This window comes from Opisthocomus hoazin, chromosome 4 (genome assembly GCF_030867145.1).
Source record: "Opisthocomus hoazin isolate bOpiHoa1 chromosome 4, bOpiHoa1.hap1, whole genome shotgun sequence".
Taxonomy (NCBI): Eukaryota; Metazoa; Chordata; class Aves; order Opisthocomiformes; family Opisthocomidae; genus Opisthocomus; species Opisthocomus hoazin.
Window position 1 is genome coordinate 95,053,621 of NC_134417.1, and position 14,727 is coordinate 95,068,347.

General features: G+C 55.8%; 1 protein-coding gene across 3 annotated transcripts in view; it reads left to right on the forward strand.

Annotated features, from left to right (window-relative positions):
* Positions 1–14,727, forward strand: part of LOC142361212 (uncharacterized) — a 48,455-nt gene that overhangs the window by 13,099 nt on the left and 20,629 nt on the right. For 2 of the 3 annotated variants that reach the window (XM_075420023.1, XM_075420019.1), the window contains exons 1-3: positions 12,317–12,712; positions 13,609–13,735; positions 14,382–14,489. In XM_075420023.1, coding sequence (XP_075276138.1) covers positions 12,569–12,712; positions 13,609–13,735; positions 14,382–14,489 — 379 coding nt within the window. In that variant the 5' untranslated portion in view covers positions 12,317–12,568. Of the gene's footprint in view, positions 12,713–12,874; positions 13,162–13,608; positions 13,736–14,381; positions 14,490–14,727 lie in introns of those variants that run through there. The other variant, XM_075420021.1, reaches the window with a different exon arrangement.

Below are 14,727 nucleotides of genomic sequence, written 5' to 3' on the forward strand. Positions count from 1 at the left end.
CCCGCTGCTGCTGTTACTGGCCAAGTCCTGGCGTAGCTGTTGTGATGGCAGGTGTTACCCTGCAGAGAGTGGTCATTGGTATGGAGAACAGGATACGACAGAACAGAATAGAATAGAATAATATACAATGGACTGCTTCAGTTGGAAGGAATATACAAGGATCATCTGGTCCAACTCCCTGACCACTTCAGGGCTGGCCAAAAGTTAAAGCGTGTCACTAAGGGCATGGTCCAAGCGCCTCTCAAACACTGTCAGGACTGGGGCATCAGCCAACTCTGCAGGAAGCCTGTTGCAGTGTTTGACCACCCTCTCGGTAAGGAAATGCTTCTTCTTGTCCAGCTGAAACCTCCCCTGGCACAGGTTTGAGCCATTCCCAGGCGTCCAGTCTGCAGGAGAGTGGCGGATGTGACAAGGGCGAGGCGAGAGGCGGGTGTAGGCTCCGGGAAGCGGGGCAGCATAGACAAGCAGTGCAAGAGGAGATGGTGGGGCTGTGGGCAGGGGAGCTGGTGCTGTTGTCCCAGCAGTGCAGGAGAGGTTGCTTCTGTCTTTGCTCTGGACAGGCTGGCCCACCCCCAAGCCAGAGATCATCTGCAAGATGGAGCGGGAAGAGATGCAGTGCATTCCAGACCCTCTCAGTGCGCACCGAATGCACCAGACCCCTTTTGCAGGTGAGTACCAGGGGGGATGGGGGGGCATGTGGTGGGGTGAGGGGTTCTTGCAGCACTGTCCCCTTGGCACTAGATGCTCCATGTCCCGGTGCTGCCAGGTGAGGTCTCTCTGCTGTCCCATGGTGCAGGGAGCTGCTGACCATCAGCTGTGTGCTTCAGGCAGGAAGGGTGGGGGGCTGGCTTGGTGCTTGTGCCAGTTCCCATGGTGAAGCATCCCACGTCCTGTCCTGTCGCTGTCAGTGACCCCGGCCTCTCTTCTGCAGCAGCTGGTGGCCCTGGAGTGAGGAGGGAGGCTGAGGAAGTCCTTGAGGAGCTGTCAGCACCCAGTGCCCTGGTCCTGGGGATGCCCAAGCCGGGTGGGAGCCAGGAGGTCCTGTTGGGCTGCTCCCTGTTCCATCCCATCCCGGCCCCTGGTCAGATGGAGAAGACCCCTGCCACATGCCCCGAGTGCGGCAAGAGCTTCAAGAGCCAGACTACGCTGACCAAGCACAAGCGGAGGCACACAATCGGGCGGCCCTTCAGCTGCACCGACTGTGGCAAGCGGTTCACCTCCAGGCATGACCTGGCCAGGCACCAGCGTGTGCACACCGGTGAGAAGCCCTTCGCCTGCAGCCACTGCCCCAAGGCCTTCAGGGAAAGGAAGGGTCTCATCGTCCACGAGCGCATCCACACAGGGGAGCGTCCTTTTGCTTGTGCGCACTGCCCCAAGGCCTTCAGGGACAAGAAGACCTTCACTGTGCACCAGTTGGTCCACAGCGGCGAGAAGCCCTTTGCCTGCAGCTACTGTGGCCACCGCTTCAGCCATAAGGGCCACCTGGTCAGACACCAGCGCATCCACACTGGGGAGCGTCCTTTTGCTTGTGCGCACTGCCCCAAGGCCTTCAAGGACAGGAAGACCTTCACCATGCACCAGCGGGTCCACAGCGGCGAGAAGCCCTTTGCCTGCAGCCACTGTGGCCACCGCTACAGGCGGAAGAGTGACCTTGTTATCCACCAGCGCATCCACACCGGAGAGCGTCCCTTTGCCTGCACCCATTGCCCCAAGGCGTTCAGGGACAGGAAGACCTTGACCATGCATCAGCGAATCCATAATAGCGAGCACTTTGCCTGCGCCCACTGCCCCAAGGCCTTCCACTATAGGAGGACACTCACCCTCCACCTGTGGGTCCACAGAGGAGAAAATCCCTTTGCCTACAGCCACTGTAGCCACCGCTTCAGCCAGAAGGGCAACCTGGTCAGCCACCAGCGCATCCACACCGGGGAGTACCCCTTTCCCTGCACCCACTACCCCAAGGCCTTCAGATTCAAGAATGTCCTCAATGCCCACCAGCGCATCCACACGGGTGACAAGCCCTACAAGTGTGGTCAGTGTGGCAAGAGCTTCATTGAGAAGCGCAACCTGTTCAGCCACCAGCGCATCCACACCGGGGAGCGCCCCTTTGCCTGCTCCCACTGCCCCAAGACCTTCAGAGCCAAGAATGTCCTCACGGCCCACCAGCGCATCCACACGGGTGAGAACCCCTACAAGTGTGGTCAGTGTGGCAAGGGCTTCATCCAGAAGCGCAACCTGGTCAACCACCAGCGCATCCACACCGGGGAGTACCCCTTTGCCTGCGCCCACTGCCCCAAGGCCTTCACATCCAAGAGCGTCCTCAATGCCCACCAGCGCATCCACACAGGTGAGAAGCCCTACAAGTGTGGTCAGTGTGGCAAGAGCTTCATGCAGAAGGGCAACCTGGTCAGCCACCAGAGCATCCACACCGGGGAGCGCCCCTTTGCCTGCGCCCACTGCCCCAAGGCCTTCAGAACCAAGAGTGTCCTCACTGCCCACCAGCGCATCCACACAGGTGAGAAGCCCTACAAGTGTGGTCAGTGTGGCAAGAGCTACACCCACAGGAGCGTCCTCTTCAGACATCAGCTCATCCACACTAAGCACCCCTTTGCCTGAACCCACTGCCTCAAGGCCTTCCAGGATGAAGAGACCCTCACCACCAACCAGCTCCTCCACACCGATGAGGAGCCTTGCAAGTGCAGTGAGTACAGCAAGACCTGCAGTCAGAAGCAGCACCAGAAGAGCCACCAGCGGGTGCAGCAGGGGCCATTGGCGGTGCCGGAGGGCATCCATTGGGATGAGGGGTGTCCATTCCTGGTGGGGGAGCAGGTGGAGCCCAAGCACTTCCAGTGCAGTGGCTGCGAGAAGCAGTTGTGGGATGAGGGGATCGTGCTGGGTCACCAATAGAGCCCCAGCACACCCAGCCTGTGGCCACCTCTGCACCCAGGTGCCCCCCAAAACAGCTACTGACATTCCCATGGGGCAGTGGGGGCTGCTGCAGGGGTGTCTGCATGGGAGTCACCCAAAGCACCAATGTCCGTCTCCACCAGAGAAGCCATCCATGGACTGGGAGAGAGTCGCAGCCGTGTCCCCTTCACCACTGGGTCCAGCTCCAGCTGCTGCCTGAGAAGCCTCCTCACTGGCGTGGATTGGATCCTCCTTTGCTGCTGCCTTGGGATGTCCTGCACAGCCACCATCACACTCGCCAGCTGGGGTAGAGTTGTCACTAGTGCCCCTTGCCCACTGTGCTGAGCCCCGTGGTGCCGGCAGCTTCTGCGGGAGAGGCGTGGGTGCAGGACTGGCTGCCAGGGCAGGGGAAATACAATAAATGAATCACAGTGCAGTCAGAATGGTTTATGGGACAGAGGGGAAGACGCTGCTTTATTTTGGCTCCCAGATAGTAAATGAAAAGCTTCTTGCTGCTGACAAGAAGCAGTGAGCACCATGGCAGCACAGCGGGTGTTACTGCTCTCTGGCGGCAGCACCTCAGGGCTGAGGTCCCCTTGCTCGTGAGCAGAGAACCCCTTCGCTGGCCCATTCTTGTTGGAACACAGCGAGAGGCTGGGATCTGCCAGGGGGCTGCAGTGGGCAGCTGGGGCTGAAGCAGGGTCCCAAGGGAGCCGTGGGGATGTGGGTGAGGGCTCATCTCCGCGAGAGGAACCAACCATGCTGGGGCCTCCCGACCTCACTGGGAACCACCTGCTCTTCCCATCAGCTTTTAAATTTATTTTTTCATCAGACAGGAGCACAAATTCACTTGTGCCCAAAGTTTCCCTCTATTCGTGCAAACGGCTGGAGGTGAAGTTGGTGGCCACGTCCCTCAAAGCCTGGGTCCTATGTTTGGCTTCAGGCATTCAAAGGCACCTTGGCTTTTCAGGGGTGCCCAGGGCATTGGGGGAGTAGCTGCTGAGCTGTGGGGGGCTGTGGGTTTCTGGGGTTGCAGGGCGTGGGACAGCAGTGCAGATCACCCAGCGCCGGCTGCGTGGGGGAGCAGTGGGTGCAGTGGGAAGGCCGGGGTGCTCCAGCACTGTCTGCATTGCCGGGGGTACTTCAGAGGACCCGGCCGGCTGGGGCCAATCTCTACCCCCTACGCGGGCACGGCGGGTCCCCTCTGTTCCCCGTCCGCGGCCTGGTAGCCCCTCAGTAGCCGTCCGGGCTGCTGCAGCGCTGGGCTAATGCAGCCAGGAAAGGGGTTGGTGTGGTGGGGACCAGCCGGTGCACCCCAGGTGCTTTTCACCGCCCAGCTTTCCACACCCCACTCCCAGGGGCTTGGCAGAAGCCAGCAGCGCCCTATCCCCACCGCTCTCGCCCTGATCCCCGCATCCTCCTGTCACCGAAAATCTGGGAATAAAACCTCGTAACACCAATGTAGTGTTAAAAGGCAGGCATTCTTTATTGCAGCGCAGGATGCACAGGGGATAATTCACTGAACGTGCATACCCCATACCTTTTCCGTATAGTTTATATAGATCAAAATATACATATTTATTAGGTTACATAACTTATCCCTTTCATAGTGAAATTAGTTCATTTTCATACACTCCTCCCACCCGCGCTTGCGCAGTGCCTTCTAGTGGTGGTCGTCGGGGCTCTCAAGATGAAGGCTCATCTTCTTCATCACAGTGTCCGCTGGTTGACCCCAGCTTCTGCACATGCGCAGTCCTCTTCTGGCTCTTGTCCCGTAGCTAGGTTGCTGTAACTATGTTGCTGTAGCTAGGTCGCCTTGACTGGCTCTAGGCGACCGCTATCATTTCAGGTGGGAAACATGGGACTTATTGTTTCAGTTAATTTAGACAATACATAAAAACCACAAACACACCTGCAACCATAGTAATGCTATTCCTATTAAAAATCCCCCTTTACCGTTATTGTTTAACATTGATAATTACCTGGAAACCAAACTCTCTGTTGCTGGACCTAACATCCAGATGGGCAGGGGCTATACAAGGGACATAACTAGCAGCATGGTTTATGTTTATTGTGAACAGATTCTATCACTCTGGTTACACGCCCGCCGGAGCTGCTGCTGTCACCTCCGAGCCCACCTCGGCCTATTCCAAAATGGCTGCCTCGTGGGGAGCCATTCCTTCCTACTTCCCAGGGGAAAACCAGCTGGCGCGTTTTTGCTTGCACTTGCTGAGCTTTGGCTTCAGCCCAGGCGGCACCAAAGAACCACGCGGCCGCTCGCCCGCTGCTCCCGTGCTGGGCTGGGGAGGGCAATGGGAAGGAAGAGGCGAGACTCGGGGGTGGGGATGGAGACAGCTCGACCAAACAGCAAAGGGAGGGAGCGGTAACAACAGTAATACTGATAAAAGGAACACACAAAGCCAGGAACACACAACGCTGTTTTCTCCCCGCCAGATGCCCAGCTCCCTCCAGAGCAGCCATTCCCCTCCCCCGCCAGCTCCGCCAGCTCTATCGTGGGCATGACGTCACATGGTACCGAATACCCGATTTGTTTGGCTGCTTTGGGTCAGCCCTCCTGGCTGTGTCCCCTCCCAGATGCCTGTGAGAATGAACCCTGCGCCAGCCGTACCCAGGACAGTATCCAGCCTTTATTCTGTACCATCTACATCATGGCCAGATCTACAGGGAGTAATGGTTTTAAACTACAGGAGGGTGGATTTAGACTGGATATGAGAAGGTATTTTTTTACATTGAGGGTGGTGAAAGACAGGCCCATGTTGCCCAGAGAGGTAGTGGAGGCCTCATCCCTGGAAACATTCCAGGCCAGGTTGGACGGGGCTCTGAGCAACCTGATCCAGTTGAAGATGTCCCTGCTCACTGCAGGGGGTTCTGCCACATGGCTTCCAAAGGTTCCTTCTGAAGGAAGGGGTTAAAAGGGATTTTAGTAGAAGTACCATTATTTAATAGCTGAGGTGCATTTAAAGAGAACTGATAGTGCCTATCTATTGTCTAAATTAACCGAAGCAGAGTCTTGCATCTCCATACAAAGGGGTCAGTTCCTGATAGGGGCTGGGAGTCGCCTAGAACCGGTTAAGACCGACCCTGCTGTATGGATGGGAGCCAGAAGAGAACTGACTTTGCACAGAAACAAAGGTCAATCAGCTAACACCGTGATGAAGAGGATGGGCCTTCATCTTGGGACCCCCGATGACCACCACCAGGAGGCACTGCGCAAGCACAGCTGGGAGGAGTCTATGGAAATTACTTCTTGGAACTGATTTTACTATGGAAATTACTTCTTAGAACTAATTATAATATGAAAATTATTTCTTGCAACTGATTTTGATATGAAACAAGAATAGATGCATATGTATAGACGTATTGGGAAATCTAATGTATGTGTAATATTTGATTGTATAAATTGAAGTGACAAGTTGCTGCTTGGCACGCACGACTTTGGTGGGACTACCCCCCGTGCTGCCTGGTGCTGAATAAACATACCTACTTTACAGTCTTACAGATAGTGGAGTCTGCTTTCCGCACGTCACTTCCAACCCAAAGCATTCTATGATTCTACGTTCTTGTGCTTTCCCATAAATCACCACCACTTCTCCTGTCTTTGAGAGACAGAGAGAGAGATAGATACCCACCCAGAGATATCATCCCTTAGTCTACGGGCCATCCCTCTAAACTGTCCATTGAGTTAATTTAGTCCATGACTTTGGGCTCCATCTGTCATAACATTCATGCAAGGCAGGAGAGATGGTGGGTGCTGTTGGATGGTCACATGCTGCATCTGGAACTCGTGGCTAGTGTATTTGGTGCGGCCCATGACCACAGTCTGTGGTTTGAAGATGTCGATCTCAAGGAAGTTGCTGGTCGCCAGTTGCTGAAGCCAGGTCTGATTCTATCAGCGCTGCACCTTGCTTGGTTTCATCAAAGTTGATCCCTCATTAATCTGGACTATTTTACTGTAAGACTTTTGATATGACATACAGCAACTGTGGTAGTGATCACACACGCTGGGCAGGGGTAATTAGCAATTAGAATCATAGAACCATAGAATATCTCCAGTTGGAAGGACTAACTCAAATTAAACCACATGGCTAAGTGAGTCTTCCAGATGCTCCTTGAACTCTGACAGGATTGGTGCCATGACCATTTCTCTGGGTAGCCTGTTCCAGTGACCAGCCGCCCTCTCAGTGAAGAACCTTTTCCTAAAGTCCAGTCTGAACTTCTCCTGATGCAGCTTCATTCCCCTGCCTTGTGTCCTAGCACTGGTCACCAGAGACTTCCTCATCCTGCCGCATCACCCACCAAATGCACCCAGGTCCTTGAGCAAAAGCGATACCACAGCTGGGTTGGCCTTTGCCCGTGGCAGGACTAACCCAGACTGGCTGTCCTAACATATTCTTCAGGTGCACTACAGGGACTTTATCCCCTGCTACAGGATGTGGAAGTCTGGACTGGGCAGAACTGGCTTTCAGAGCGATTTGGATTATTTTCTCCCATTTCTTAAAAACTGCTGCTGCTCTATTGCCCAACACAAGGACGTTTTCAATGCATGGCAGGTGTTGCGGAGCTTCACTCTGTTCCAGCAGAGTCTGGATCAGTCCATGGCAAATGATGGGGCTGTGTTTTCACCCCTGGGGCAGTCGGTTCCAGGTGTACTGGACGCCCCTCCAAGTGAAAGCAAGCGCTGGCCTGCACTCTGCAGCCAAAGGGCTTGAGACAAATGCATCAGCGATGTCAGTGGTGGCATACCACTTGGCTGCCTTGGACTCCAGTTGATATCAAAGTTCTCGCATGTCCGTCATGGCAGTACTCAGGGGCAGCGTGACTTCATTCAGGCCACCATAGACCACTGTCAAGTCTCTACTCTCCATTACACTTTTGCCCTTGCCATACGGGACTGGTAAAGGATGAGCAAGTCCTGCTGATCACACCTTGACTCTCCAGTTGACGAATCAGCTTCTGGATGGGCATCAGGGAGTGTCGGTTGGTGTTATATTGCCACTGGTGCACTGTTGTGATAGGGGTCAGCACCTGTTGTTCTTCAGCCCTCAGCATCCCCACAACACAAGGATCCTCAAGAGACCGCACAAGGTGGACAGCTGTTCACTGTCCTCTGTCTTCAAGGCAGCTATACCAAAAGCCCACCAGTGCCCTTTAGGGTCCTTGGAATCCCCTCTCCTGAGGCAGTCTGTGCCAAGGATGCACAGAGACTTGGGGCCAGTCACACCATGGTGCTTTTGCCACTCGTTCCCAGTTAGGCTCACTTCAGCCTCCAACACAGTCAGCTGTTGGGATCCCCCTGTCACTCCAGAAATACTGATGCGTTCTGACCTTTTGTAATCTGATGGCATTAGGGTACACTACAAGCTTATACTCCTGTGGAGCTGACATGCCAGGCCATCAAATCCATACAGACCAGTAAACCCGGTTGTTCTTCTCCTCCACCTGGCTGGAGGCAGGGCCCCTCTAGTCCTGGCCATAGCAGTTGTTGTGGAGGAATGAGTTCATGTGGCACGCATGGGTTACCACACCCTTGGTACTCACATCTTGTAAAAACCAGTCAGCAGCTCCTTGCCTAGGGTCAGCAGTAAACTCCACCCTTCTACTTTGTCTGGGGAGCTGCCCACTGTAAACTGGAGTAGCAACGTTCTTGGGAGAGCCCCCATTTCTGATTGTTTCTCCTTGCAACTCGCACAATTGTGCCTTTTGCACTGAAATATTTCTCCATCCCACCTCCTCATGTCCTCTCCCTGGTCACGCAGGTAAAACCACAGGCTGCCTCATGGTGTGTACCATCTCTCTTGAGACAGGGAATGTTTTCTCGTAGTAGCTGAGACACTGATCTGTACAGGTGGGGAGTAGGACCTATGTGAGTTTTCAGTTTTTTGAACAGCTTTTTGCACTGCTCAGACAGCCTTTCCACAGCAGAAACCAGACGTGTGGGAAGAACAGAGATTGTCTTTGTATTGCTGGAGGTGGCCAGCCTCTTCATTCACTGTTGGTGCCTCTTCTGCTTTCCAGCCTATTGCTGCCCATGAATGGGCGTACGACGATGGTGCACTCTGTACGAACTTCCACCACATGGATCATGCTTATTTGGACTTCATCAGGGTCTGTGGGTGACTACGGGTTGTCCAGGCCATAATAAATCAGCCCTTGCACAGCCAACCCCTCAGTGTGGGTCGGTGGACTTGCCGGACTTGTCAGTGCCAGAAGGGGACCTGCTTGGACTCGTGTGTCAAATACCAAAGAGTTAACAAAAGGGAGTGGTTCAACTCGAGCAAGGAGCTCAGCTTTTCTTTTCAGACAGAAGTAAAGGGTGATGGTCCAACACTCAAATCCACTGTGTGACACCTGGGCTGAGGCAAAGGCCTTACAGCCAGATGCTGCTTCAGTTAAAGAACAAATGCCGTCCTTTCAGCTCTGTCAGCCCGATCTCGGTGCCGGGGAAGATTGTGGAGCGATTCATCCTGAGTGCGCTCACCAGGCATGTGAAGGACAACCAGGGGATCAGGCCCAGCCAGCATGGGTTCATGACTACATACAAGAAAGACATGGAGGGGCTGGAGTGTGTCCAGAGAAGGGCAGCGAGGCTGGTGAAGGGTCTGGACAGCAAGTGTGCTGAGGAGCGGCTGAGGGAGCTGGGGCTATTCAGTCTGGAGAAGAGGAGGCTGAGGGGAGACCTTCTCGCTCTCTTCAACTACCTGACAGGAGGGTGTAGTGAGGGGGTTTGGTCTCTTCTCCCAAGTAACCAGCAACAGGACGAGAGGCAATGGGCTCAAGTTGCGTCAGGGAAGGTTCAGATTGGACAAATCGGGTATTCGGTACCAGGTGACGTCAGGTCCACGAATGAGCTGGGGGAGGGGAATCGCTGCTCCAGAGGGAGCTGGGCATCAGGTGGGGAGAAAACAGCGTTGTGTGTTCCTGGCTTTGTGTGTTCCTTGTATCAGTATTACTGTTGTTACCGCTCCCTCCCTTTGCTGTTCGGTCGAGCTATCTCCATCCCCACCCCCGAGTCCCGCCTCTTCCTTCCCATTGCCCTCCCAAGCCCAGCACGGGAGCAGAGGGTGAGCGGCCGCGTGGTTCTTTGGTGCCGCCCGTGGCAAAAACGCGACAGCTGGTTTTCCCCTGGGAAGAGGAAGGAATGGCTCCCCTCGAGGCAGCCTCTTTGGAATGGGGCGAGGTGGGCTCGGAAGTGACGGTGGCAGATCTGCCAGACGGCTGCGGGGAGCGGGGCGGGAGCCGTGGGGACCCGGCGCCACCGGCTTCTGCCCAGCCCCTGGGAGCGGGGTGCGGACAGTCGGGCGGTGAAAAGCCCTCACGGCTCCGCAGCCGCCTTCCGCCGGCCCGCAAGTTTGGGGAGGGGAACCACATCCCCAAGGAGGGGCACCATGATTCTGCACTTGTTCAGGGCTGAAGTTGCAGAACGCTGGAGGTGCCCAACACCCTAGGCATCTGCCCGTGCTACTCCACACACTCCACCACACATAACTACCCAGCCTCGGGGCAGATCTCCAGACAATATTCTTCATGTGCTTGCTCACCTTAGACAAAACTGAAACACTATTCACAAGAATCATAGAATGCTGTGGGTTGGAAGGGAGCTTCAGAGGTCATCTAGCCCAGCCCCCTCCAGTGAGCAGCGACATCTTCAACCAGACCAGGTTGCTCAGAGCCCCGTCCAGCCTGGCCTTGAATGTTTCCAGGGATGGGGCCTCCACTGCCTCTCTGGGCAAAGTGTGCCAGGGTTTCACTAGCCTCATTGTAAAAAGTTTCTTCCTTATATCGAGTCTAAATCCACCCTCCCTTAGTTTAAAGCCATTACTTCTCGTCCCATTGCAACAAGCCCTGCTGAAAACATTTTCCCCACCTTTCCTATAGGCCCCATTCAGGTACTGGAAGTCTGCAAGCAGGTCTCCCTGCAGCCTTCTCTTCACCAGGCTGAGCAGCACCAACTCTCTCAGCCATTCCTCATACGAAAGGTGCTCCTGCTCTCGGATCATCTTTGTGGCCCTGTGGACACACTCTTATAGCTCCAATGTCCTCCTTGTGCTGGGGGCTCCAGAGCTAGACGCAGTACTTCAGATGGGGCCCACCACAGCAAAGCAGAATGGCAGAATCACCTCCCTCGACCTGCAGGCCATGCTTCTCTTGATGCTGCCAGGATAGTAGTCAAAATACGTCTATTCCCAAGAAATGCCAATAGAAAAATTTTAACTACCCAAGGATATTCAAGATACTGAAAAGTTGGGGGAGGAAACATCACAGAAGATGGTAGCGAAGGTGCCATTCTGCACTTCCTGTTAAGGGAGAAGCTGCTGCCTGAGCATTCACACACTGTTCAAGGAGTTGCACACACACCACCCGAGACTTTAACTGCTGGGACCAGGGTCCCTTCTCAGTGGGCAACTCCAGTGAGCCAGTGGGTGCCCCTTTTCGATTACACACACACACACACTCACTCACTCACTCTTGGGCACTTCCTCATCCCTCAGGCTCAACCCAAAGCTTCCTGAAGCACTCTCTGACATGACATGCGCTAGATGAATTTATTGAGTGGTATAGCATAAAACACCTTGAGCTAGGGGGCTCCAGAGAGGGACCCTGAACAAAGAAATCCCTGGGCAATTATAGCCTGACAACTTACACTCCCACCCCACATGAGTTCTCCACCTGGTGTCCAAGCCACAGCTGACCTAATGGTGTATTTGGGTTTGGGGGCTTTTGTCCCTCATTGGGCCACTCCATTGACTCTGAGTGGGCTGAAGATTCTTCCCTCCTCTTCAGAGAGGCCCTGCTGCTGTCAGCAGATGACTTAACTTCCTTATCTTTGAGCCACAACTGAGTCCTTGGGGTCTCCTTCACTGAGCTTGGTAAGGGTTCAGTGGGAGTTCACTGTATCCAGGTGGCAAATTCACAGGTGCGGCTGTTATGGTTTAGCCTGGCTGGATGCCAGGTGCCCACCAATGCCCCTCTATCACTCCCCCTCCTCAGCTGGACAGGGGAGAAAAAATATGAAGAAAGGCTTATGGGTCGAGACAAGGGCAGGGAGAGATCACTCACCAGGTACCCTCAGGGACAAATCAGATTGAACTTGGGAAAAAAGAGTTTGATTTATCACCAATCAAATCAGAATAGGATAATGAGAAATCAAAACAAATCTTAAAAACACCTTCCCCCCACCCCTCCCTTCCTCCCGGGCTTAACTTCACTCCCCATTTTCTACCTCCTCCCCCCAAGCGGCGCAGGGGGATGGGGAATGGGGGTTGCGGTCAGTTCATCACACCTTGTCTCTGCCGCTCCTTCCTCCTGAGGGGGAGGGCTCCTCTGACTCTGCCCCTGCTCCAGTGCGGGGTCCCTCCCACGGGAAACAGTTCTCCACGCGTCACTGGAGTTGACCACCAATGCTCGGAAAGTCAGTGATATGAACTTATACATATATCTACGTGTATATATATGAGCAGCATACCGGAACACAAAACAGCGCCTCTTCTCCCTTTCTGACCGGCTTTTTCTATACCACGAGGAACTCCAAAGGACTAGCAGGGCAGCCTTGAAGAGCCACAGCTGTAATTAAAACAAGGTAATAAGAAAAAAAACCTGCTGATAAAAAGAAGAGTGCTTGAACTATGAGTGAAGTATCCTAATGAGCCTGGTAAAAACCCCACCCTCGAGCAGCCAAGGTCCCCTACCAAGACAAGCCCCTTCCCCACGGAACCTGCACAGCAGAGAGGAAGGAGACTGCGAGTGCCCGTGGAGACGAGACCTGCGCGGAGCACCGGGGCCGAGGGTGAGTCCGCGTCACTGTCACAGCGCGGTGACCCCTTGCTGGCAGCGGAGAAACGTTTCCCGCGTGTGAGCCAAAGGGTGCGAGCCTCGGGGTGTTCCCAGCCAGCACCCAGCTCTGCGCAGACCCGGAACGGGCAAAACTCTGGGTTCTGCCTGGGGATCGGCTTCTGCAGAGCGGGTCCAAGAACCAGATCTGGGGACAACAGCTCGGGGGGGGGGAACCTCATCCCCGCGGGGGCCCAGGGCAGCAGCCGCCCCCCAAACCGAGCCGAACCGAGCGGGGCCGGGCGGGCGGCAGGACTACACCTCCCGTGCTGCACCGGCGGCGGGCGGGCTCCCGGGCTGACGCGGCCACGCTGCTCCCGGGGCCGCCTTTGTCCGTGCCCGCGGTCGGTGCTGGTGGCAGCAGGTTTGGAGGCCTTGGGGGCAAGGGAAGGCAGCTGCTGGCAGGTGAGTGAGCTTCTGGCCCGCTGTGCTCACGGCAGTGCTGTGCTTGGCAGGGACCGTCTGTCCGTGCTGCGCCGGGGCGGCTGGTGACGGGAGAGGCCCCTCCTGCGGCCTCCGGAGCATCCCAGCTGCGTCTTGCCGATCGCTCTTTGTGTGTGCCTCCGTCTCCCCGCCGAGAGCCAGCGGCACGGGAGGGCTCCGGGCTGCTGCGGCAAGGTGGGGGTCAGGCGCAGCCCCGGTGACCCTGCTGTGTGGGCTGGCTGTGCACCCACCGCCCCTCTGCCCTGGCCTTCCCTTGCACGGGGTGCTACGAGCTCTCCCAGTGCTGCCCTTGGGATGCCGGAGCCCCCGGTGCTGCCGGGGCCCTGCCCGACAGCGGCAGGATTTGGGCAGAGGTGTTCAGCGAGTGTGAGGCAGAGTGTGCTGAGCCGGAGGTGCTTCTTGCTGCAGATGTCGGTGACGTTTGAGGACGTGGCCATCTACTTCTCCCCCGAGGAGTGGGCAGAGCTGGCGGGCTGGCAGCGGCGACTGTACCGGGAGGTGATGCTGGAGAACTACCAGGCGGTCGCCTCGCTGGGTGAGGACTCTCTCTGGCACTGCCGGGCTGGGGTGGAGCCGGAGTTCAGCTCTTTGACTGAGCTGGAGCCCTCGAAAGGGAAAATCCTGCTGCTGCTGTTACTGGCCAAGTCCTGACGTAGCTGTTGCGATGGCAGGTGTTACCCTGCAGAGAGTGGTCATTGGTATGGAGAATAGGATACGACAGAACAGAATAGAATAGAATAATATACAATGGACTGCTTCAGTTGGAAGGAACATACAAGGCTCATCTAGTCCAACTCCCTGACCACTTCAGGGCTGGCCAAAAGTTAAAGCGTGTCACTAAGGGCATGGTCCAAGCGCCTCTCAAACACTGTCAGGACTGGGGCATCAGCCAACTCTGCAGGAAGCCTGTTGCAGTGTTTGACCACCCTCTCGGTAAGGAAATGCTTCTTCTTGTCCAGCTGAAACCTCCCCTGGCACAGGTTTGTGCCGTTCCCAGGTGTCCAGTCTGCAGGAGATTGGCAGATGTGACAAGGGCGAGGCGAGAGGAGGGTGTAGGCGCCGGGAAGCGGGGCAGGAGAGAGGAGCAGTGCAAGAGGATATGGTGGGGCTGCGGGCAGGGGGAGCTGGTGCTGTTGTCCCAGCAGTGCAGGAGAGGTTGCTTCTGTCTTTGCTCTGGACAGGCTGGCCCACCACCAAGCCAGAGATCATCTGCAAGATGGAGCGGGAAGACATGCAGTGCATGCCAGACCCTCTCAGTGCGCAGCGAATGCACCAGACTCCTTTTGCAGGTGAGTACTGGGGGGGATGGGGGGGCATGTGGTGGGGTGAGGGGTTCTTGCAGCACTGTCGCCTTGGCACTAGATGCTCCATGTCCTGGTGCTGCCAGGTGAGGTCTCTCTGCTGTCTTATGGTGCAGGGAGCTGCTGACCATCAGCTGTGTGCTTCAGGCAGGAAGGGTGGGGGGCTGGCTTGGTGCTTGTGCCAGCTCCCATGGTGAAGCGTCCCACGTCCTGTCCTGACGCTGAC